General features: G+C 42.1%; 1 protein-coding gene across 5 annotated transcripts; it reads left to right on the top strand.

Moving 5' to 3' along the window:
* The first annotated feature begins 52 nt into the window (after positions 1–52).
* On the top strand, positions 53–25,049 carry SNRNP40 (small nuclear ribonucleoprotein U5 subunit 40). Of its 5 annotated transcripts, XR_014493369.1 has the most exons (14): positions 53–234; positions 2,091–2,220; positions 2,674–2,767; positions 3,226–3,391; positions 4,490–4,612; positions 5,532–5,652; positions 7,420–7,502; positions 7,921–7,982; positions 8,672–8,775; positions 9,038–9,194; positions 9,832–9,879; positions 19,442–19,508; positions 20,697–20,936; positions 24,788–25,049. XR_014493369.1 is itself a non-coding variant. In XM_083370050.1 (10 exons), exons 1-10 carry the CDS (start codon positions 88–90, stop codon positions 9,085–9,087), a joined length of 1,080 nt encoding a protein of 359 aa, XP_083226176.1. In that variant the 5' UTR covers positions 53–87; the 3' UTR covers positions 9,088–9,825. The 5 variants fall into 5 exon arrangements, 1 of the variants encoding a protein (XP_083226176.1); XR_014493370.1 differs by lacking the exons at positions 19,442–19,508; positions 24,788–25,049 and having other exon boundaries at positions 9,832–9,883; positions 20,697–21,202; XR_014493371.1 differs by lacking the exons at positions 19,442–19,508; positions 20,697–20,936; positions 24,788–25,049 and adding an exon at positions 12,358–13,417 and having other exon boundaries at positions 9,832–9,883.
* The last annotated feature ends 506 nt before the right edge of the window (positions 25,050–25,555 follow it).

Raw genomic sequence — 25,555 nt, 5'->3', positions numbered from 1 at the left:
CGCTTTGCATAAAGGCGCCAATGAGGAGAAGGAGGGCGTGGCCTCTCCACTCTGGGCCCCGCGCGGCGGCGTTGTTGAGGGAAGGCGATGATCGACCCACAGAAACGGAAGGCTCCCGGGCCGGATACGGCTTTGGTGGCAGCGGCGGCAGCTGCTAAGAAACCCCGCCATGAGCTCATCTTGGGGCCGGGTCCCGGAGCCGGGCAACCGCCTCCGGGCGCCTTGTTGCAGGCGGTGAGTTTCTCCGGGGCACGCTGCTGAGGTTTCCGGTAAAATGGATGTTGGAGGCGGAGCGGTTGGCCAGCTTCTTTTCCCCAGAATGGTTTGATCGTATCTGTCGCTTTTGAGAGCAGGCAACAGAATTTCATTTTTAATGTGTGCCAGGGTGCTCACAGTAATAAATAAAAAAAAGACAATGGTTATCTTAATTAGGCAGCATTTCCTAATTCTCATATCTTTCTGCTAAACCGGTTCAGAATTTTCTTCTGCATTATTATCAACACTTTAGCTCAGGGGGCTTCGAACTTGGCCCTTTTATGACTTGTGGACTTCAACTCCCACAATTCCTTAGCCAGCGTGCCTGGCGGAGGAATTCTGGGAGTTGAAGTCCACAAGTCATAAAAGGGGCAAGTTTGAAGACCCCTGCTTTAAGCTTAACATTAGGTTACCCACTTGCTGTGTTTTTGGGTACAAGGTGATGGTGGTAATAATAATGCAATGCCTTCTACAGTCTACACCCATCAAATAACATCTTCCTATGAGGTGGTTGTTGCTTTCTGAGCTTGGCTGTTTTCCTGCAGATGTATCATAACCCAACTAGGTAACATTATCAGTGGTAGAAGGGAGTGGGGATTGCTCTCTGATATTACCTAGTTGGGGAATGAAACGTTTGCAAGAAAACAACCAAAGTTGACAGAGCAGCAAGGATACCACAGTTCAGTCCTGAACTACAAATATTCTATTAGAACATCTGCCTAACCCAGGCCCTTGGGAAGGACTCAACAGATGGATAAAATGACAGATCTAGTCTAAACTTCTGGCTGAATGTGCAACAAACCATAATAGTCACCACTATATTAAACTTCCGTGCTGCTGAACTCTGAACAATGATTATCCTCTATTACATTATTAAACTTTCTATTAAAGATGTTGACTTGTTTATACATGTATTTGCTGCATTTTCCCAAATGTTGCTTATTGAGTGTTATAAGAATTTGTTCAATTTACATAGGATGTTTAATGCCCATATTAACATATAAGCAAACATAAAAATGATGAAAAGTCTTGATTCTATTTTAGTTATTTTGCAATTATTTTCCATCATTTCTGATGAGAAGAAATGACTCAGTATGATAGTGTGTAGAAAAAGGATTTTCATCATAGTGATGGTAAGGCTTTTCCAGAATGGGTCTACCAACGGGTATAAGGTTGGCCCTGGGTAGACCATTTCTTATATTTAAATTTGGAGATTCCACATTCTTAGAAAATTGTAGTGTTGGAAAAAGTTAATTTCAGCCATTGAATCCAATCATTAGTTTAAAAGAGGTATTCAAATTAAAGCATTCTTGATAGATGCCTGTCTAGTCTTTGCTTGAATGCATCCCCAGCAAGGAAGCTCACAATCTTTTGATTTCACAGTCAAATTGCTTTTATTCTTTAAAATGTTTTTCCCTTAATATTCCTTGGAACCTCTTTTCCTGAAATTCATGTTTTTATTCTGTCTTATTCTCTGAAATGAAAGAAGTAATCTTGAACTTTTTCTGTGTGATGCAGAACAAATAATAACCGTAAGCTTATTGATCTCTCTTTTTGCGCAAATGCTGGTACTAATAGAATAAATATTTATAAATTTTTAATCCAATCTTTCCTCATTCATTGCAGTTGGACCTTTAGTTTTTACTACTTTAGCCATAGCTGCATGTTGTAAGCACTTTCCAATGATTACAATATTTTTCCTGTTTTCTTAGTAGTAGTGCCTGGCCCTTTTCAAAATATATAGATCAATTTTCTTTCTGACTTAATTTTTTTCTATCAACAGTTTGTGTTTGTTTATGTCTTCTGGAATATGTTGCATTTTCTTTTTATTTTAGGGCCCTCCGAGATGTTCCTCCTTGCAAGCACCCATAATGTTGCTTTCTGGTCATGAAGGGGAGGTTTATTGTTGCAAGTTTCATCCTAATGGAGCCACCTTAGCCTCAGCTGGGTTTGACAGGTTGATATGTAAGTCGATTCTGTAATCTGTGATAGGCTTGTTAAAGCTTACGGATTAAGTTAACTAACTTTATTGTCATTTACAAAAGAATGCTTTACCTTTTACATCAGACATGTCAAACCCGTGACATCACGTGATGTTGCGTGACATATCAGCTTTTTCCCCATTGCCGGCAATGGGGTGGGCGCGGTTTCATTGTGACACGTCCGGCCCATGGGCTGGCAGATTGACACCCCTGTTTTACATCATTTAGATTAACCAGCATTTTACTTTCTCTGTGCTTCTGTCTGTTGCTAAATATGTCAGTTAAGATAGATATTAATAGCATTTTCACTACTTGCACTCTTATATGCAATAACATCTACCTAATTGAAGACTATTAAATGCCTTTGATTTGAAATGGTTGTTTGATATATTCCAGTTTTCAGGGAAAATACTAAGGCTTGATCCTCTCATTTCAGTACTATGGAATGTGTATGGTGACTGTGATAATTATGCCACTTTGAAAGGTCACAGTGGAGCAGTTATGGAATTACATTACAATACTGATGGCAGGTTGGTGTTTAATTTTTTTTTACAGTTTGTAGAATATTCTGAAATATTTCTCAGATTTTGAAAACAAGTAGTGGTCCCGTGATTTGACCAAGAAAACTCAATAGGAATGCAGAAAACTACCATCACATCATATTTATATGTTGTGTTTTATTGTTTCTGTGATTTACTGTTGCTTTTCCTCTTTTTTTTTTAAAAGGATCCTTGAATTTTTTTAAAAAATATTTTGTTACTAAAATCCTCAACTAGCTAACAAAGTGTGTGTGTATATATAAAATTCAAAAAGCACATTACAGAAAAGAAAACTACATGTTTTGCAATAAATGGCTCAGTTTTTAAACAAGAAATAAACCATGGTCATAGCAAATAATATGCTTTAGGGTTTACATTGGATTGATAACTTTTAAGTGTTGAGAAGTACCAGCTTTATAAGATTTGTAATCAGTTGCCTTTTTTCTCAGCATGCTGTTCTCGGCCTCCACGGATAAAACAGTAGCAGTATGGGACAGCGAGACAGGAGAGAGGGTAAAAAGGCTTAAAGGACACACTTCATTTGTCAACTCCTGCTATCCAGCAAGACGTGGGCCTCAGCTGGTTTGCACAGGCAGCGATGATGGGACAGTGAAGGTCAGAATGCTTTATCGTACTCTTGCAGAATAACAGTGAGGGCTAGTTTGGTGTAGTTTTAATTACAGAGCAAGGAACCTGGAGACTGAGTTCTAGTCCTGCCTTTTGGCAAAAAGCCAGCAGAATGACTAGCCAATCTTCTTGGTTGTCTGTTAGAAGCCAATGACTTTCAGCCTTTTTCAAATAGGTGGTGCCATTTCTCCCCCCTCCCCTTTGTTTTAATGCTTGAAATTGTGATACTGCTTATATATAACCAGCTGCCTGCAATTAGTGCAAGTTCGCATCCCACCAGGCTCAAGGTTGACTCAGCCTTCCATCCTTCTGAGGTAGGTAAAATGAGGACCCAGATTGTTGGGGGCAATAAGCTGACTTTGTAATAATGCCGCTTGGGGGGGGGGCGAAAGCCCTAATAAGCAGGCATATACATAGAATGAAGGCTATTGCTAAGCACATTGGTTTGTGCTTAAATTGTAAGCCACCATGAGTCTTCGGAGAAAGGGCGGGATATAAATGGGATTAAAAATAAAAATAAAAATAAATAAATCAATGTTATCTGGAAGGTTTGCTATCTCCTCCCCCCCTCCAATAAATGCACATATAGATTGGTCACCTATGTCAAAACAAGCCTGCAAGAGAAATACTTGGAATTTTAGGAGAAAGTCTGGGGTGTTCAACCTTGGCAACTTTTAATACTTGTGGACTTCAACTCCCAGAATTCCTCAGCCAGCATGTGCTGGTGGTATTGTCACCAAAATATTATGTACAGATGGGTTCTTTGTCCTGTTTGTCATCCATATAATGAATTTGAAAAAGGGCTTTGTTTTGGCGGGGAGGAGGATTTCCTTCTGGATGCATGTCTCTTCTCAACCATACATGCTCCATCTGTAGATCTTGGGGAAGGACACACAGTGTAACTGTATCTTCATTGCTCCTTCCCTATACAGTGATTTACTGTTCATAATTAGTAGGTTTAAGAGAAGTCCTGATAAATGTCACGCAATCTTAGCGTGTGTGTGTGTGTGTGTATATGTGCGTATGTGTGTGTGCGTACACACATACGCACATACATACATACATAAAACACCTTTTTCTTCTCAGCTCTGGGACATCAGGAAGAAAGCAGCTGTTCAGACCTTTCAGAACACCTATCAAGTATTAGCTGTGACCTTCAATGATACCAGTGATCAGATAATATCTGGTGGTATCGACAATGATATTAAGGTCAGTTGACTTTGTCCAGGAAGTGAAGCTCCATATATTTTAAAACTGATTTGTTTTTTCTCCTTCATTTAGTGCTGTAAATTTTTTTTAAAAAGGCAGCACCAGGAAAAATGGGTTAAAAGCATGAATGGTATGGAGGTTTTCTAATTTCCTCTGGCATTTGAAATGTAAATTCTTTTGTGAGGGTGAGTAGGCAGTGCTAGTTCACTCTGATATTTCAGGTTTTTCTAAAAGCAGGAATAGAAAATAGGTTTGGCTAGATGCCCCATATGTAGGCCATGAATAATGTGGGGCTGCGGGGGGGGGGAATCTCCTTCCACCCCTCTAAAATTGTATTTTGGATTTTGTTCCTGAGCATGTGATTGTTTTTAGTATAGGTAATCCTTGACTTACGACCACAATTGAGCCCAAAATTTCTGTTGCTGAGCAAGACAGTTAAGTGAATTTTGCTCCATTTTGCAAACGTTCTTGCCACTGTTGTTAGGTGAATCGCCACAGTTCTTAAATTAGTAACGTGGTTATTAACTGAATCTGGCTTCTCCATTGACTTTGCTTGTCGGTAGATGATCACATGGAACCATCAGAACGACATGCCGGTTGCCAAGCGTCTGAATTTTGATCATGTGACTGGGGATGGTACAATGGTCATAGGTAATGAAAAATGATCATAAGACACTTTTTTCAGTGCCGTTGTAACTCTGAACGGCCGCTAAAGGAATGGTTGTAAGTTGAGGACTACCTGTAGAACCAATTGCTAGAAAGTAATGCCTGTGTCTGGAATATTGGCATAGGCTAGGGTCTTTTCACTACAACATAATGTGACACTTTTAGGGCCTCATTTTATTTATGGTAATTACTCCTTAGTTTCTGGTACATCTTTCCAGTGTAAAATGCCAGACTTATGTTAAATCTCTTAAAGGTGTGGGACCTTCGTCAGAACAAGCTAACTTACACAATGAGAGGACATGCGGATTCTGTCACCGGTCTCAGCCTAAGTGCAGAGGGCTCTTACTTGCTTTCCAATGCCATGGACAATGCAGGTAATCGCTTTTTCCCTATTCTCTTTCCCATGCCTCCAGGTACGGCATCCTCATTGGTTGCTCATTAGTGGCAAGCAAATGAGAATGTTGTACATCTATTTAATTAAAAGCTTTATAAGGCCACCCATCTTGTAAAACACAGCTGTGGGCAGCTGACAACAATAATAAAACTATGAACAATGATAACAAGAAAAAATGGGCCAGATCTTTCATTTTGTATCCATTCAACAACAATTTCTGGGCTTCAACCCTACTGTCCAAGTGCCTGGAGGGAAAGTCAGCCTTTTGGAATAGGTTCCTAGGCTTTGACTTGCAAAGGGCAAGAATGAAGAGCAATGTTTCATTCATATAACTAAAAGCTCTGCATCTGTATAGTAGGTATATTCGTATTTCCTCCTTACGAGCTGCCAGGATAATAGCAGATAATCTATTTGTCGGAAGCTCATTTGCAGATACACTGCTTTCTGGCCAGCTGAATTTTTGGTCTCACCCTTGTCAACTTAGCCAGTTTACACCGGAGGTCCCCAACCTTTTGGGCACCAGGGACCGGTTCCGTGGGGAGAGGTTTTTCCCTGGACCGGTGGGGTGTGTGGTTTTGTGTGTTCCCTCCATCCAGCGGATGGAGCTTTGCTTGTTTGTGCGGCCCGGTTGCTGGCATGCCGCGGCCCGGTACTGGTCCACGGACTGGGGGCTGGGGACCCCTGGTTTAGACCCCTGGTGTGTCACGTCTATACAGGTCGTCTTCAACTTATGATCACAATTTGGACCAGAATTTCCATTGTTCAACAGGACAGTGAAGGGAGTCATGTCCAATTTTATACCATTTTTTTGCCATAGATATTAAGCAAATCACTCTAGTTATTAAGTGAATCACACAGTCATTAAGCAAATCTGGCTTCCCCCATTGATGTGACTTGTCAGAAACTGGCTGGGAAGATTCTAGATAGCGATTACATGACTCCAGGATGCTGTAGCCTTCTAAATACATGCCAGTTGTCAAGTGCCTGAATTTTGATCACATGGCTGTGGGATGCCACGATAGTCATAAGTATGAGGACCGGTCATAAATCACTGTTTTCAGTGCAGTTGTAACTTCAATCGCTAAACAAATGGTTGTAAGTCAAGGATGGCCTGTAATCACATGGCCATGGTAAATAGTTGACTAACAGCACTCATGGTTTTAGGGCAGGGGTCTTCAAACTTGGCCCTTTTATGACTTGTGGACTTCAACTCCCAGAATTCCTCAGCCAGCCTGCCTGACTAAGGAATTCTGGGAAGTCCACAAGTCATAAAAGGGCCAAGTTTAAAGACCCCTGTTTTAGGGCAACACTGGTGTACAGATGAAAATTAAGGAAGAGAGAGAGGATTGAGTGACAACTTTCTGGTGGAATCCAAGGACTAAAAAGAAAAGATAAAGAACAATTAAGAGAAAATCCTACAATGATTGTTATGTCATTTCCTGGTTCAAAGTGAGAAGTAATTTTAAATTATCCTCTTTGATTGACCAATAATGGGTGAAATTTGGCATTAGTGTTGGCTTTGAGTATTTGGTTTTAAGCTGTCCTCACAGGGATCTTTAAACTTGTCTGTCAGGCAGAACTGAGATGATAAATCACGTTACACGTTACAGCTTTATTTGCTGTTATTGTTGTTATTATTGCCTTAAAATTAGACTTTAGCAGCTGGCTGGAAATTAAGCCTGCATTATGAGCCAATATCTAAATAATTAGCTCTGGATGCTACATGTTGGTTTTGGTTTTGTTCTAGTTCGCATCTGGGATGTTCGGCCCTTTGCTCCCAAAGAAAGATGTGTGAAGATACTCCAAGGGAATGTGCATAATTTTGAGAAGGTAAGTGAAGTGTTAGCTGAAACATTGCTTGTTTATGGCTGGTAGCTGAAAGTTAATTGTTGAATAAATGGCTTTTAAAATTCGGGATTCTTTAACTGTTTAACAAGGCCTGTATTGGAGATTAACTTGTGGCGTGAAATTCCAATTAGAGCTGCTGCAAAAGATCTCCCTTTCCCTCAATGCGGTTGTTATTCTCTATGAATTAGCCATCTTGACATTCACAATCTATTTCACAGTGAGATAACAAGATGCTTATAGTTCTGGCAATAAAATATGGTATATAACTGCAGCCTAAGGTTTCAGAGAAAAACCATTCCCAAAGTATTGTTAATATCGCAAGCCCTGGTCGATTTCATTTCAAATAAAAATAAGAACTTGAAATATGCGTGGAATTGGACCGTATTTTCTTGTTTGTTAGAACCTTTTGCGATGTTCCTGGTCACCAGATGGAAGTAAAATAGCTGCTGGATCTGCAGACAGGTAAAAATCTGTTTTAAATGTTTAAGGATACTTAAAAGGATACTTAAAACCAAGGTGATCCAAAGAGTGTCTTGGTTGGTCTCATTTGTAGTGGCTACCTTTTTTTTTAAACTGTATTTTACTTAGTCATTTGTCTTATATGTTCCTTTTAGCTATAATACACAGAACTGTGTTTTGATCTGCAGGGTATAATAATTGTTGTGCCTGCAACAACTTTGCAGCAGTACATATAGATTCATGGATTCTAACTCCAATTATACAGGGTCATGTTAAGTAGCTCCAATTCACTGGTCTGAAACTAGCTTCTGAGGTTGGCAGATTAGGTTAGGGCAGGGGTCGGCAACCTCGGCTCTTTTATGACTCGTGGACTTCAACTCCCAGAATTCCTGAGCCAGCTATGCTGGCTCAGGAATTCTGGGAGTTGAAGTCCACGAGTCATAAAAGAGCCGAGGTTGCCGACCCCTGGGTTAGGGCCATACTGGAAACTGTTTAGTTTTCTACTAACACGACAAATTCATACTAAAATGCAAATCTAAACACTTTTCAAAAGATTTTCCGGTGGTATTTAATGTGGATAAAACAACATGTGTTCAGCAGCTTCTGTATTGTATGTTGTTTGAGAATCAGAAGGGAACTGGTCTCCTATGTGCAGGGGGTGGGCCTTTATGCGTGTTTGTCATCATACACAGGTTTGTTTACGTGTGGGATACAACCTCCAGAAGAATCCTCTACAAGCTTCCAGGCCATGCTGGTTCAATAAATGAAGTTGCATTTCATCCAGAAGAACCAATCAGTAAGTCCTTCCTACGCGTGGCCAGCAAACGTGAACTAATGTGCCGATTTGTGAGACTAGCCTTTTCAATAAACTGTTAACATACCCCGAAGAAGCCTTTTCTTCCTTGCTGGTTCATTGCTCTTGCCTTGATGCTTAGCTTATAGATATTTAAAGAAATGCCTTAAAAGACAGATATTTAAAAACTGGTAAAATTAAATGAGCCCAGAATGGATAAAATGGAGCCTTTCACTTTAACCAATTCTGTATTCCTTTCCATTAGTACTGTCTGCGTCTAGCGACAAAAGACTGTATATGGGAGAGATCCAGTGAGGGTGGAAAGAAGAGGACCACGGATTAATTTGGAAGATTTGCAGAACTGGATTGCTTCCATCCAATTTGAAAAGAAGAGGAAGACGACCCATGAAGAGACTACAATTGTAATGTTTCCTAGGCTGCGTTAAACCGTCATTTATATCCTGAAAGATCTTTTCTTGAATTCTTTAGCCATATTTACAGAAGCCTGAAACACACGGCAGCCCGGCTCCATAATTTTGATGGATGTACAAATGCTTTATTTTAGAGTTAAACACGTGCTCTGTTTTGAAATTGTTTTGACCACGGTAAAGTGGGGAAGTAGCATTTAATTTTGCATGCTTCCCTAAGATTCGTATGTCATTTTTATATTTAAAATAAATGAAATGCCTTGTAAAAATTGCAGGTGGAATTTATTGACATATACATCTTTTGTCAATATATAACAGTCCAGGGCAGAAGACTGAGCTAGATACAGCAGTTACTGTATTAAATAATCCTACAGTGGGTAGCAGCGTGCTGGTAATATTTCATACAGATCTAATTAAGATTGTTTTTATTGGATTTTTTTAACTCAAAAGGATAGCCTAAACTGAATTGCAGAATCACTTTTCTAGTCAACAGTGAGTATATAACTCAATCTATCCCATTCAGAAAATGATTAATTGATAACAATGATATGCGGTATGGAATTGTGGATGTATTCATTCACATAAGTGGTCTGGTTCTTTCTCAATAAACCGTCTCTTCTTTCCATTACAGGTAGTCCTCGACTTACAACCCAAAATCTTTGTTGTTGAGTGAGACATTGTGAGTTTTGCCTCGTTTTATAACCTTTTTTGCCACAGTTAAGTGAATCACTGCAGTTGAAAAAAACATAGTAACACGGTGAAGTGAATCTGACTTCCCCATTGTCAAAAGTTCTCAAAAGGGGATCATAGGACCTTGGAACACAGTAACAGTCATAAGCATGAACCACTTGCCAAGCATCTGAATTTCGATCACGTGATCATGGTGATGCTACAAACTTCATAGGTGTGGAAAATAGTCATCAGTCACTTTTTCCAGCACCATTGTAACTTTGCTTTTCTTGCTGAAAAACAGTTGCTTTTTCAATTGCTATCAAACTTCGCTTGACAGGATTAGATCAATGGGGGAAGTGTTTGAAACATCCGTCTTCTGCATAGCACAGGGGTCTTCAAACTTGGCCCTTTTATGACTTGTGGACTTCAACTCCCAGAATTCCTCAGCCAGTGTGCCAAGTGTGAAGACCCCAGGCATAGCAGATAACTGTCCTTTTAATGTACAGGCATGAATCAACGTTTCTTAATTTTTATCTCTTTGTGAAAAGCAGCTAAACTGAGCTGCCAATTTGTGTGGAAAAACCATTTAGAGTTTTTTTGGGGGGAGGGGAGGGAACTTGTGTACTATTGACAACTATTTTCTTTCATTCCCCAGGATTTATAGGATATGTTTACTGAGTTATATATTAAAAGGGTGTGATAAAATTTTTATTATGGCTGCTGGACAGCCAGATGTTTAGATTGGATTTGGCATTTTTGTCTGTCTATTGAGTCCTGTTATTATTACTATTATTTCCTAAAGGGTAAATACAGTATTGCTTTTGTTTGTATAGCAATTCTATGTCATGCACGATCCCTTTATATCTAGAACTAAGGTAGAAATCTGTTTTAGTTGTTTTTGTTTACATATGGTTTCTTGCCCTTGTTCGCTTACTGCTGAGCTGATTTATTGAGTAAACCACAGTTGGTTTAGTTCAGACAGTATATAAAATTGTGAATCATGGTTAGGATCACACAATAGGGTCATTTAGTTGTTTTATGCTTTCATGCCTAATGGTTCCACTTTCAAACTGCTTCTGCTATCAGAACATTTCACATTCTTCTGGAATATACCTTAAGAAGTTATTGTGGAATAATTTAAAGGTGTTATTCCATCTGTAGCACAATAGGAAGCGGTTTATAGCTGCCTTGACTTTAACCCCCAATCGTAACCCTAAATCAGGGGTTCCCAGCCCCCACTACTGGGTCTTGAGCCATTTGGAACTGGGCCAGTGGCAGGCGAGCGGACACATCCCCACTTGGCAAGTGGCAGGCGTGCGTGCTCCATTTGTGCTAGCCTCTGCTTACGCAAATGGAGCTGCGTGTGCGCTTCCCACCCCCTGCTCCCACGGAACCATTTCTTCTCCCTCCCCCCCAGTTCGCAAAACTGGAAAAGTTGGGGAACACTGCCTTAAATGTACCGAGAGTCCTCTCTACTTTATAGGAATCAGTTTCCATTGCTTTTTTCTAAGCCTGTCTAAATCTGCTTGAAACGTCCCGAATGGGACACTTCATTGAAAATAAGATATTGATCAATGAAGATTATAGGAGAGAGAATTATTGTCTAGGTATGAAAGCTGGGTCTATTAAAGGCAGGATTAATGGATGATGATGATAATTGCTGTTTATATTGATTGTTGAAGAGCAAGAGTGGGTCTCCTGGGGTGTGTGACTAGAGCAGAAGTGGGTTTGTGGGTTCTTAAATTATGGATAAGTCTTTTTTGAATCCAGTGCATGCTGCAGGCTTCGGCCCCCACCAGAAACGCTGCTTGCAAAGAACAGATGTTACTTTCTTAAGGAAGAATTGCATCATATCCTTTCAACTACATAGCACCCATTGATGTTCCCCTTACCTTTTCTGGAGGAAAAAAAGCATCCTAAGGGACATAGGAACGTAGTGAAGGAGCCTCTTTGTTAATCATTCAATAGCAGGATTTTAAGGTTGGGGTGGGAGGTCCTTTGCAGCACCAGACAAATGAGTGAAAAAGATCGGCGAATTTGCTTTGACGTTGATCGAAAGTGACAGTGCCACCCAGACAGGCTAAAGTATTGCAGCTTTCTGGAAGCTTTTTCATGTAAGCAATGAAGTTCCATGTTAGTACAGGAAACCTAATCGGTTTTGGAGTGTCCTTGCGTGGAGAAGAAGGACCGATGCGTAATTCTAATGGGAGCAGTAGAAGAGCATCTCTTCAGACTGTTGATGGCTTTGGGAAACCCAGAAGTTTGCTTATTGAAAGGAAGCCTCCCAGACGCTCATTCAGAGCCAGTCTGTGCCTGCAACAAAACACTGCTCCCTTGAATAATTCAGCTCACACTTCCCGCCATCCAATCTACTATTCTTTGTTCCAACCCTTCTGGTTTTCAGTTCCCTGTCTTCAACGTACAGTTTTCCAAGTTTTTAAATATTCGAATCTTGGACTGATTATTTCCTTTTTCTTCCTTTTAGGGTTCTCCTCTCCCTCTCTCCCTCTCAGTTAGTACAAGACTGCCATTATCAGGTGAATGCAATGAACAGCACGTAAAAGTGGAGTTCAACTGCAAAAGCCTGAAGGCTTCGTATTAGCATCTCCCTAGTGCTGGGAATGTTATTTTTAAAGAGTAAGCATATTTATGATTGTTTATATCCAATTTTTTTATTTTGTGGAACGCAAGGCAGCATACATAATGTTCCCACCTCGTTTCCCCCCACAAAAAATAATAATAATAAACCGAGATGGGTTGGGCTGAGAGGAAGGGATTGGCCAAAACCAGCCATCCGGCTTTCCTGCCTAAGGAACTAGAATGCATGTTCTCCCGATAACACTTTCGGCATCTTATCCACCACGCCTGCACTGTTTTAGCATTTGCTCCTGCAAGGTTGGTTTTTTTTTGTTTTGTTTTTTGTGGCAGCTGAGCAGATGTGGCTTTCAGACGTATACAAAAAAATAATAATAAACTGCATATGATACACAACAAAATGATGATAATGCTTAAATGTTGACCTCCTTTAGGATATTGTTAACAAACTTTCCATCTGTCAGTTACAAAAGGCCACGCTGGATCAACATATATACTATGTCGATCAATTACAGCATCCCAGATTCTTGGGAAGAACTCGGTGTATGAAGGCCAACCCCAACTAAAGAACTGCCAGCGGTGATTTTACATTTTTTTTTGTCTGTATAATTACGCTTATAATAATCCTTTGATTAAACAATACCTTTCTATCAAGATCCCTGAAGTGTGTCCTCTCTGTAGCAGCACCTGGCCTCTGGAATGAGGTTCCCCCCCCCTGTCCTTAGATCCGAAAAGTTGCCTTGCTACTGATGTTTCGAAGAGGCCTGAAGACGTGGCTCTTTGCCCAGTCCTTTGGTGATGTTGATTGACACCCCTTTTCTTCTTTCTCTTTGTTCTCATCGGGGGTTTTACATCTGTCATCTTTGTTCTTTGGGGGTCATTTTGCTGGTTTTTTTTTTTTAAAAAAAAACAATTTTGCTCCTTAATGCTGTGAGTAAGGTGACATATACATTGGCTAAAACAAATAAGATTCCAAAGCTTCAAGTTTCCTGGCCTGGGATAAGCCAGATTAAATGGGGTCTGCAATGGAAAAGAAAGAAATGTCCCATTTTTCTTTGAGAGGAAGGGGAGGGCCCCTTTCTTCATATCTCTCCCCCCCCCCTTTCTTATCCTCAGGAAGATAATTCGAACGGAGTGTCCCTGCTAGTCCCTTTACCCACTCCAAAATAGGAGCCTGATCAGCCTGCAGCTTAATTCAGTTCCATTAGCCTGCTCCCAGAGCAAAACGCTTGAGGCCAGCTCCTCCTTTTGCTAGGGCACCCTGGCTAGGTAGCTGCTTTTCCACATAATTAACCAATATAAAATCATAACAGCCAAACAATAAAATGCAGGCAGTGTGCATCTTATTAATTAAATCGCCCAGACAGGGACTGCTGGAGTAATTAACTGCTAAACAGCAGAAGGAGCTTCTGCTTAAGCAATTTAGCGTTAGCAGGAGAGCTGGGAGATGCTGAGCGTGGCCCAGCCCCGTGGCAAGATTAAGCTGAGCCTCACCAAGCCTGCGTTGGGCCACAGTGCTAGCGCAGAGTGAGGAGGATGGGAATTGTAATCCAACACAATGTGGATTTGACCAGGTTGGAGATAGCTGTATTTTAAAGTAGTAGATGTCCTTGGAGTGAGAACTAATTTTGCCACTTGCAAAATGCTGATTATCTGTGTAATCAGATAATGCTATATTGCACCGAGTTGCCCTTTGTACGAAGGAGATGAACACTGTATAAAAATGACCTGCAATAAAATGTACAACACAGAAGACTGGCGTACAGTAGCTCAGCGTTTCTCAGGCTTGGTAACTTTTGAGATGATGTATGCTGGCTGTGGAATTCTGGAAGTTGGAGCTCACACTTCTTTTTCCCCTCCCCAAGTGATCCCAACCTCATATCTCAGTAAAACACAGCAGCTACATTCACACATAAGCCAGGCTTTATTTTAAAGGCCATTTGTTAAAAGAAACTAGGAACAAGAAAGTGCCAGTCTGGCAAACAAGGAAAGTAATTGCAACACGGGGGGGGGGGGGGGAATCCTGCTTTATTTTCTTCAAACCATAGCCATAAATCATGTCTTTTGAATATTGTTTTTAATGTGATTGCTGTATTAGGTCCGTACTTAATACTATTTAAAAGTTCCTTTGTAACGGGTATGTCATATCTGCCTGAAGGAAGGATGGATCAGATAAGGCTTTGAGGATTTTGTCATCCAACCCGGGAGCAGAGTTTCATATTGTTGTGAAAAAGAAGAAAAGGTTTGCCTGTAAGGCTAAATCAAAAGCATACCAATTAGGGATTCCACTTAGGTGCTCAAACGTCTTGATGTCAAAGCACCCTTGGATTTTAATGCCAATAAAGTCTACTTCCACCATCATTGATGGAACAAAAGATGTTTAGAAATCCAATGCTCTATTTCAGTTTCCAATGTAAGCTATATAGTTCTTACAAGATGTCCATGAACCTGCCTGCTTGTCATGAACTGTTCCAGTCGGGCAGTTGTGGGGAAAGGAATGAGGCCTGGGGAAATGCAATCCTAGATAACTTTTGCTGAGCATTGCAATTTTGGTTGGATGTCTTCCGCTATGTCTTTCATCAAGCCCTCCTGGGACCTCAAGATCCATAGAAGATGGAGTAACCTTCCCATTATTTTCGGTGCTATATTGTCTTATTCAAACTTAGAAGCGAGAAACAGTATAAGTAGCCTGGGAGTAGAGAGACATCTTGGCTGTCATTTGAAAAAACAGCCCAGGAAATCTCCAGGGATTTACATCAGCATGCAATTCTGGCACAGAGAAAATTGTTTTCTTAACCAGCTGCGTGGTTTGGAAGGAATAATTTGCTTAAAGATATACTCCACTTTAAATTAAATCTACCCAGGGATCTACATAACCTCATTATGTTAAGATTTTTTTTTAAATGGCAGCTTCAGAAGGGTCCTTAAAGTATGGTCAGAAACGTCAAGATGGTGGTGGTGATGGTGCCATCAAAGTGCCATTTGTTTTGTGTGTGTTGCTCTTTGATGGCACCATGATTGCCACCATCTTGATTTTTTAACCTTACCCTGCAGACACACGTCGTTGGATTCCCACTTTAGAAAGGGAAAGAACTGGACAATTTTCATCAATCCCACCATTATTATTTTCACAAATAAGATGGTGAACGTGCCCAACATGCCTTCCTCCTGCTTTTCCCACAACAACCCTATGAGGTGAGTTGGGCTGAGAGAGAGTGACTGGCCCAAGGTCACTAGCTGGCTTTCAAGGCTAAGGTAGGACTTGAATTCATGGTCTCTTGCTTTCTACCCTGGTGTCTTAACAACTAGACCAAACTGGCTCTCTCAAGTGATGGCCATCTAATGTACCTCTATGGCAGGGGTCTTCAAACGTGGCCCTTTTATGACTTGTGGACTTCAACTCCCAGAATTCCTCAGCCAGGCACGCTGGCTGAGGAATTCTGGGAGTTGAAGTCTACAAGTGATAAAAGGGCCAAGTTTGAAGACCCCTGTTCTATGGAGATAAGATGATTTCAAAGTGATCTCCTGTCAGTGGCTATCAGGCCATCTTGTGGTGAATTCTCCCGATTCACACTGTCTATGTGGTCATGTGGTCTGGCATCTTCTGCACTTTTAACTCCGTTGGACAGCCCTTTTCTGGCGAACCTTCCCACTCCAGATGCATTCTTAATTAAAGGGTGATCCTACGAGTTCTTACTAACTTTTCTACCTAGATGAAATCTCTACACAAGAAGGAACAACCAATGATCCAGTGGCCTATTTGCAGTCCCCAACCCTACTCTTTTGTCCCTGGACCCACCTCAAATTGTGCTGCCAAACAGTAAGATTGCCTTTCTAAAAAAGAGATTTCAAGTCATTTTTAAAGTATTTTAAGCAATTCCCTGAGGTGACGATTGTGCACAATCCCTTTCCCTTCCCTCTTCTCTCCAGCCAAATGACTGGACTTTGAAACTTCTGCTAGTCCTACCGTGACAGCCCTCTGGGTTTGGACGACCCCTTAACCCTGCAGAAACTACAGTACAGACTACAGTTAATGAGCTATGCCAAGTGGAGGGGGAGGGAGGAACGGGGAAGAGAGGGGATCAATCCTCCCAGTCCTGTTAATCAACGAGGATGGCTTCACCGCCATGTCGGAGAGGGGAGATGACCTTCCAAGCACAGCCCTAAGCCATTGCAACTAAAGCATATGGAAGGGTCTTCAATTTCCTGGAAGTTTTCTTGTGCAAATGCGGCTTCTGTCGTTCACTTGCTCGGCCTGTACTCAGTGGCAGGTGTCATCACTGGCTAAAGGAGTCAACTTTTCTTTCCACGTGGGATTCATGTGCCAACTGATTATTGGAATCTTTTGCACCCTCACCTCCAAGATGCCCTTCTTCCCTTTTTTTTAAAAAAAAAAAAAAACAACTCCCAGCAGAAGTAATAATGTGGAACCCCTTTTTCATTGTTCTTTCCAGCTCAACAGAATTAGAAATTATGTAAAGGGTCTGCGGACTGTCTGTTAGCAGCATTATTCCTGGTGTAACACCCATATTTGATGTTGGGGACAGGAGAAATTTAGCAAAGGGAAAGGAGGGAGGGAGGGAGGAAGGGAGGGGAAGAGAGGGAGAGAGGGAGAGAGAGAGAGGGGGGGGGAGAGTGTTCTAAAACAGACCATCTGAAAACTTACTGGTCTAGAATGAGGCAACATGCATAGTGATGGGTGCCCCTAGGTTTGCCCGTGTAACACCTTTATTGTGCAAGGTGCACTGGCTTCTGATTCCTTTTCAGGTGCAATTCAAGGTTTTGGCCATCACCTTAAAAGCCCTATATGGCACAGGGCAAGATTATCCACAGCAGAGTTCCCCAACCTTTCCAGAGGGGAAAGAGAGGATGGTTCCGTGCGAGCATCTGGCAAGCATGCACGCACAGCTCCATTTGTGTGAGTGGCCAGCAAGTGGGGATGTGCACGCATGCTTGCGCATGCTTGCCCGCCACTTCACCGGCCCAGTTCCAAAGGGTTGATGGCCTACTGGAGGACATCTACTCATCCTACCATATCAGATAAGGTGGGCACACTCCAAGTCCATTCCCTTATATTGCCATCTGAGGGGAGCTAGGAAGCATGCTTTTTTCCGTAGCAGCCCCTGCCCTATGGAACACCTTTTCCCTGACATTCGACAGACTTCCACTCCCTTAGCCTTCCATAAAACATTGAAAACATAGTTCCCCCCCCCACAAGTACTGGGATAAGATGAGGTGACTGCCTATTGGGAAACTTGACTTGTCACTTTTGTTTTTAATGTGTTGGGTTTTTCTGGTTTTAATATGGTTTTTATGTTATTTTTAAAAAGGGACGCGGTGTCTCAGTGGGTTAGGACGCTGAGCTTGTCGATCAGAAGGTCGGCAGTTTGGCAGGTCGAATCCCGAGTGCCGCGTAACAGAGTGAGCGCCTGTTACTCGTCCCAGCTTCTGCCAACCTAGCAGTTCGAAAGCACGTAAAAATGCAAGTAGAAAAATAGGGACCACTCCGGTGGGAAGGTAACAGCGTTCCGTGCGCCTTTGACGTTTAGTCATGCCGGCCACATGACCATGGAGATGTCCTCGGACAAGCGCTGGCTCTTCGGCTTTGAAACGGAGATGAGCACCGGCCCCTAGAGTCGGAAACGACTAGCACGCATGTGCAGGGGAACCTTTACCTTATGTTGTTTTAATTCCTTATGGGGAGCTGACCAGGGCTTGCTATAAGATACATAAAAAAAAACTGGCTGGATTAAGTTGAGAGCTGCAGGAAAGCAAACAATAATTAATAAAAAGAAATTCCCTGGTTTTTGCTGGTAAGTAAGGAACGAAGTTGCAAGGCAAGCCCTGCCTTAGAGCTGGGTCATGACACCTGGATGTAAAGGAGGGTCTCGTACGGGACCATAATTGTGTGCAGGCTTGCCACATCTTGTCCCATTTGCTTGTTCCTAGACCATAAATAAATGTTGACGAATCAATTTGATCGATTGTCCTATTTTGCAGCAGACAAGCCTGCTTTGCAGCCTCTAAGGCTTCTACCAGCCTACTTATGCTGAACGTTACTCTGAACATTTAACATACTTTTATCTTAGAGCCATTGGGCTGTTATCCAACCACCGTGGAAAGGAATGGAGAAAGCAAATCAGGGCTGGGACTAAAAATTTCACTTTGCTATTACAAAAAATAATCTGAAACTACTATGTGCTGTAAAAGCAAACGTGCTATTCCAGAAATTGCAGCTTTGAAGCAGCTTTTGTGTAAGCTTTGGGAGCAATGCAGTGATGCAAAGTAAATGAGTTTTGGTCAAATATGCTGGGATTTGATTTTCTATTTTGTTTTTTTTCTTTTAGGGGAGGGAGTTACATTTTGAAATAGTTGTGTGTTGTTTTTTCCGCACTCAGCAATGAGCAAGAAATGGATAACGGGATCCCAAACCCTAAGGAAATAGATGGTCAGGAAAACCCATTCAAATTAAAACTCGGCTACCTTTTAAATATGTCTTGATTCTGTTGACTGAAATGCAACGTTTAGCTATTATGGATAATATATTTCAATCTTGATTAAAGGAAAAAAAATGGATTTGAAATTAATTGGTACAGCAAGCTTTACAAAAGGATAAAAAGAGGTCACTTATTATGGCATTTATTGTAATAGAGGAAAAACATGAGCTGCCCCCAAACCAGAAAGATATTTAAAAAAAAAACATCTTAAATATGCTTGTGAATGTTAAGCAATTGTCTTCATCGGTTCCCACCATAGAAAAATGGGAAACTCTGCTGCTGAGTTTCAGTAATGTGTGGAACTACTGAAATTTGGCAAGATCATCTGGAGAATGGGGCGGGGTGGGGGGGTGGGGTAGGAAGCTGGATGAGCTTCTGATTGTAGATGTTTGTACGCAAATATCAAATGCTGCTGATCTTCCACAACAAAGAAATTTGGGAGATAATTAATCTCCCAGTTGTGCTCCTTCCATGCAGATCAAAGAGGGGAGAGAGAGAGAGGAGAAAAATGACCTATAGAAGCACACACATTTCACCCAGTTAGGTGAGTGGATTTATTTGTTTGTTTATTTTCTGTGGCCACCCAACTCAACCAAGCGACTCTTTGTCTAAAATTTTAAAACAATTTAGAACAATTTAAAAGAATCAAAGCAATAAAAATCATCCACAAGACAATGATTTGTCTGTAATATTTCAGAGACCTGCTGTGGACGTAAATGCAGATTTAAAAATTAACTATTATCTAACATCAAGACCAAACAAAAGAAGTGGGATGAAGGGGATCCAGACAGATGGCACTGCTCCCTGCCACACACACACACACACACACCCCTTCTAAGCCAGCCTTGTGACTACTCATGAGTAATATGGAAATGAATTTCTGACAAAAAGCGGTTTTCTTCAACAACCCAATGAACAAATCCACACCGTGTGGAGCCCTCTGAAGAGCTGGAGCAGACACGGCCTGTCCGTCAAGGCTGCTCCCCAAGGAACTAGCGCAAGGAGTAGGCAATGCACAAGCTAGTCAGGTCCGCTTCTATTGTCTGACAGTTTGCAAAATGAAGTCTGGATCTAAAGAAAGGAGCTGCCTCCCCTCACTGTGTGTGGGGGGGGAAGAGGTGGGGAAACGGGACAAACAGTAGGACACCCCTGTGCTGAAGACATGGGACAGATGGTAGACCTGGAGATGTCCTTGGCCAGAGACCTGCTAATGGACAAATACAATGTAAACATTAGCGCACTGCAAACATCAAGATGCTCCAGGGACGGTCGGGAGACGATGTCTCGAAGCCCCTGTGAAATCAGGTTGGCAGCTTATGAAAGATGCAACTCCATTTGCACATGGGCCTCACACACACACACACACACACACACACACACACACACACGCACATGCACAAAAGCCAAAGAAATCAATGCAGCATCCTATAGATACAGTATAAATATTCTTTCTTTGCTTGCAAGCCTTATTTCCTTGCATGTCAATTTACCAGGATTCAGAAGACAGCTTAATCACAAAGTACACAAAAATACAGAAAGACACACACACCATATACAGGAATGTTATGTCTAAATTAAGCAATCAATGGTTCCAACAATTAAAAAAAAACCTCATGGTCTCCTTGGGAGGGTGTCCAGAGATGCCTTAGGATTTACTCCCAGGAAATACAAGTGAGGCTGGTAAATGGAGCTTTGTTTGTTATTCAGTTTCCCCCATTTTTTTCTTTTTTAGGTATCCTGTGAGACTGAAGTTGCATCTGTAATTTTATTGCAAGAGGCCATTTCTGATTTGTGTTTGCACTACTGTACGGAGCACAATAGTAGGACAAGAAAGCAGTAATCAGCCAACACTTCAGGTTTCCATATAAATACCACCACCCAGAGCCCCAGCCCTGAGTGGAAAAAAGCTCATTTTCCCATTGATTCTCCCAAGGATCACAGCATCAAGCATTTGCCAAGGTGTTATGACCAGGTGAGAACTTAAAATGTTATTCTCCTTTCCTGAAGTCATTGTTCATCAGACCTGCAAAGTCAGGGGTGGATTTTGAAAGATGGTGCAATGGTTTTTTCCCCAGACTAATAAAGATTCAGGAGATTGTTATATAAACAGTCAGTTGCAAGCTTATCCATTCTCAGCAAAAGGCCTTACCTGTTCTCCAGTTAGAAAAGAGACAGACAGACAGACAGAGACTAAATTTGGAAGAGTTGTTGTAACCTCATCTGACTTATCTCAATAAATCTTTTTAAAGAGAACTTGGGGAGAATTATGCTTGGAAAGAATAAGTAGTTCTTTGAACCACAGTAACTGGGACCAGAATTTCCTTTGCTTAGTGATGCACAATGTCACATGATTGTGTGGTTTAGCAATGGCAGTTCCAGCAGTCTCTGGTTACCATGGTTAAACAAATCACCATAAGTTGTTAAGTGAGCACCTCACATGACTCTGACTTCTGACTTCTTGCTCGCTTCCCCAGTGACTGCATGAGAAAAGTCAGCAACAGGGAAGATTGCAAATCACAACAGTGTAACTGTGGGCCACTGTGATGGTGGGAAGTGTGGAACAGTTGCTGAGCACCTGGTTTGGGATCACATGAGTGGAGAGAAATTGTGATGGTTGGAACTTCAAGGACTAGTCATAAGTACCACTCATTCAGCAGCATTGTAAGTTTGAACATCACCAGGTTGTTTAGGCAGCTGCCAAAGAGCCAGATAAATGACTAAAGACCTGCAGTGATCTGGATTGTTTCCCACCACTTCATAATTTCTGCTAGGGCATGTAGCACTATATCTATCAAGGCTTTTGATACCATCGACCATGGTATCCTGCTGCGACGTCTCCGGGGGTTGGGAGTGGAAGGCACCATTTTACGGTGGTTCTCCTCCTACCTCTCGGGCCGTTCGCAGACGGTGTTGGCAGGAGGACAGAGGTCAACCCTGAGGCCCCTTGATTGTGGGGTGCCTCAGGGGTAGGTCCTCTCTCCCCTCCTGTTCAACATCTATATGAAGCCACTGGGCGAGATCATCCATGGTTTCAGGGTGAGGTATCATCAATATGCGGATGATACCCAGCTTTTCATCTCCACCCCGAACCAACCCAGTGATGTCCTCGACGTGATGTCCCGGTGCCTGGAAGTGGTACGAATCTGGATGGGGAAGAACAGGCTCCAGCTCAACCCGGCCAAGACCGAGTGGCTTTACGTATCGGCATCTCGTGTAGTCCAAGATCTTCCATCTTTGGTTATGGGGGGAGAGGTGTTGCCTCCCGTTGATAGGGTGTGCAACTTAGGCGTCCTCCTGGATGCACGACTCAGTTTAGAAGATCATGTTGGAGTCGTGGCCAGGGGGGCATTTGCACAGGTTCGCCTGGTGCGCCACTTGCGACCCTATCTGGACCGAGATGCCTTACGTATGGTCACTCGTCACCTCCCGGGTAGATTACTGCAGTGCTCTCTACATGGGGCTGCCCTTGAAGATCACCCAGAGGCTTCAGCTGGTGCAGAATGCGGCCGCGCAGGTTGTGATGGGAGCATCCCGATACTCCCATATTACACCCCTCCTGCATGAGCTGCATTGGCTACCAGTTGCCCTCCGGGTGAGATTCAAGGTGCTGGTTCTTACCTATAAAGCCCTACATGGCTTAGGCCCGGGATATTTGCAGGACCGTCTGCTGCCAGGAACGTTTTCCCATCTCACACAGAGAGGGCCTCCTCAGGGTGCTGTCGGCCAGACAATGTCGGCTGGCGACTCCCAAGGGGATTGCCTTCTCTGTTGGGGCACCTGCTTGGTGGAATCAACTCCCCCGGGAGCTCCAGATGGCCCCAGACCTTCGGTCCTTTCGCCGTGACCTTAAGACATATCTTTTCCAACAGGCCGACCTGGACTGATGATAATGGGGTTTTTAATTATGATTTTAAATGTTTTTATTGGTTTTAGTGGGACTTTGACACAATTTAATTTTTTTTAATATTTGTATTCATTTGTATTTTATTGTTGTTAGCCACCCTGAGTCCTTTGGGAGATAGGGCGGCAAATAAATAAATAAATAAATAAATAAATAAATAAATAAAGTAAGTAAGTAAGTAAGTAAGTAAGTAAGGTAAAGGTTCCCCCACACATGCATGCTAGTCGTTTCCAACTCTAGGGGCCGGTGCTCATCTCCGTTTCGAAGCCGAAGAGCCAGCACTTGTCCGAGGATGTCTCCGTGGTCATGTGGCCGGCATGACTAGACGCCAAAGGCGCACGGAATGCTGTTAACCTTCCCACTGTAGTGGTCCCTATTTTTCTACTTGCATTTTTTACGTGCTTTCGAACTGCTAGGTTGGCAGAAGCTGGGACGAGTAACAGGCACTCACTCTGTTACACAGCACTCGGGATTCAACCTGCCAAACTGCCGACCTTCTGATTGACAAGCTCAGTGTCCTAACCCACTGAGCCACCGCGTCCCACTATAGTTCAGGAAAATACTAAAGTCCAGTGGTAGCACTTATAAAAGTAGACCCAATTCAAGATCTTCCACCCAACTCTATCTCCCATTAAATAACAGGTTTCATTGGCCATAATCAGGGCTTTTTTTCTCATAGAACGCTCAGAACGGAGTTCCGGCACCTTTTCTGGATGGAACTTTGTAGGGTAGGCAAGGTGGGTTGTATGACATGTGTGAGTTCCGGCACCTTTTTCTTTTACAAAAAAAGCACTGGCCATAATTATACCCAATGATTCATAAATGATTCATGTATCTGGAGTGTAACGAGAGCACCAGGTTTGAGAAGCTTTTCACTAAGCCATAATGTGATTGCTTAGTTTCAGCTTGGCATGTTATATAAGTGTTGTGATTAATTCGATTAATCAGAGTTTACAGCAATATGTGAACCCAGCCAGAGAATTATGCAGTCTGTTGCTCTCTGTGGCATTCGTGTTACTCAAAATGTGACTTTTCACATTGATTTTACTTTGGGATCTACTACATTGATCCAAACTCATAAGGACAGAGAACAACTCATAGGTTATTTTGCACAATGTTCTAAATCAAAAATTCAGTTTGGTTGACTAATTGGTTCAGCGTATTTTAGGAAGGTCAACGTATGTCAGCCAGGCTATCGCACAAGTTGTTATGTGATTGCTGGGGGCATAAAACAGTACAGTACATGAAATGAATACAGAAATACAGTTTAAATACAGTTTAGTTGCTTTGGGAGTTCTGTGAACCAAGTCTTGACCAATAATTCTCCCAAACTGATGGAGATGGCAGGGTTTTTTAAAAGCTTTTAAACCATCAATAAGTTTCTCAGTGAAAGGGAGTTCCAACTCCACCATTTATATTCCTTTTCTTTCTCCCAAGAGGCTCAGTATATTCCTCCTGAAATATTATCACAATAACAATCCTGTGAAATAGATTGGGCTGGGAAAAATAAGAGAAATGGAGGAGAGAGAGAGAGAGAGAGAGAAAGAGAGATAGCAAATATTTACCACCCAAGGAGGGCTCTTGTATCTCAGCTGCAAAATATGGCCGACCACACAAATGTCAGCAAAGAGTTCAGAGTTTTCTGCAGTTTCCTGACCCTAGGCTTCACAACCTTGTGGAGATTTGAATCTGGACCTTCCCAATCCAGTTCTGGCACTCAGAAGCAGAAATCTTGCACAGGGAAAGTCAAGGAAATTGAAACAAGACCAGTTCACAAGGCAGCAGTTAGAAAATCAGAATGTCAGTGGAAACACTTTAGCTCTCAATTTGAAATAGTTCAGTTGCCACAGTGTTTGTAGCCTTGTCCCCCTTCTCTTAATAAATCATATTTATTTTATTTATTTTACTTCCAACACTGGAAGTTTTCAAGAAGAGACTGGACAGCCATATGTCTGAAATGGTATAGGGCTTCCTGCCTGAGCAGGGGGTTGGACTAGATGACCTCCAAGATGACCTTCCAACTTCATGATGATGGTGGTGGTGGTGGTGATGTCAAGTTCTCTTGCTTACCTGCAAGATCTTGGAATTGTGCAACCAAAGATCTGCCTACGTGGTCTTACAGTGGTAGAATCTGATCAATTCTGTTCTGATGGAATCCATGATCCAATAAATTTGCATTGTTTATCTTGCTGTTGTTGGCTACTTATGTCCAGTAGTTGTTACAGAGGGTGGGGTGGATATAGGGCCTGGCTTTTAAGCCTCAGTCTTCATCTCCTGGGCTCCCCCAGTCATTACTCATCCAACTTGATAAGAGTCTGGCTGCACATTGTCCTGACAACTGTGGCAACACAGTGTTGAGTTAATGGGAAAAGGGCCTTGGTGGTTCCCTGAAGATCTCTAGATATTGAAGAAGCTATGGAATTTCCTGGCTCCTTTTAATTACTTCCTACTCACAGTCAAGTGGCAGGCATTCATTTGCATATGTTTACTCCGTGCTGACTTGCAGAACAGGCAAAAAATAAAATATCTCTCTGCAGCCATGGTAACCCAAATGGCCAGCTTCCCATCTCCAACAATACACCAAGATGAGCTTTCTCTCCATCCTATTTGGGGAAAAACATTATCAGGATAATGAACTAGGTAGCCACTGCCAACCCTGCCCCAGGAATCCTGAAAATAATCCACACAAT

The sequence above is a fragment of the Vipera ursinii genome (assembly GCF_947247035.1).
Source record: "Vipera ursinii genome assembly, chromosome: 9".
Classification (NCBI taxonomy): Eukaryota; Metazoa; Chordata; class Lepidosauria; order Squamata; family Viperidae; genus Vipera; species Vipera ursinii.
The sequence above is the reverse complement of the archived record's forward strand: the minus strand, read 5'-3'. Positions and strand labels throughout refer to the sequence as shown.

Bases quoted from the DNA above. Each gene is read 5' to 3' on its own strand.
- SNRNP40 (XM_083370050.1), top strand. From the start codon at position 88: ATGATCGACCCACAGAAACGGAAGGCTCCCGGGCCGGATACGGCTTTG. The intron at 4,613-5,531 runs GTCAGTTGACTT...AATCTCTTAAAG, and splicing joins GTATCGACAATGATATTAAG to GTGTGGGACCTTCGTCAGAA. The intron at 7,983-8,671 runs GTAAAAATCTGT...CATCATACACAG, and splicing joins GCTGCTGGATCTGCAGACAG to GTTTGTTTACGTGTGGGATA.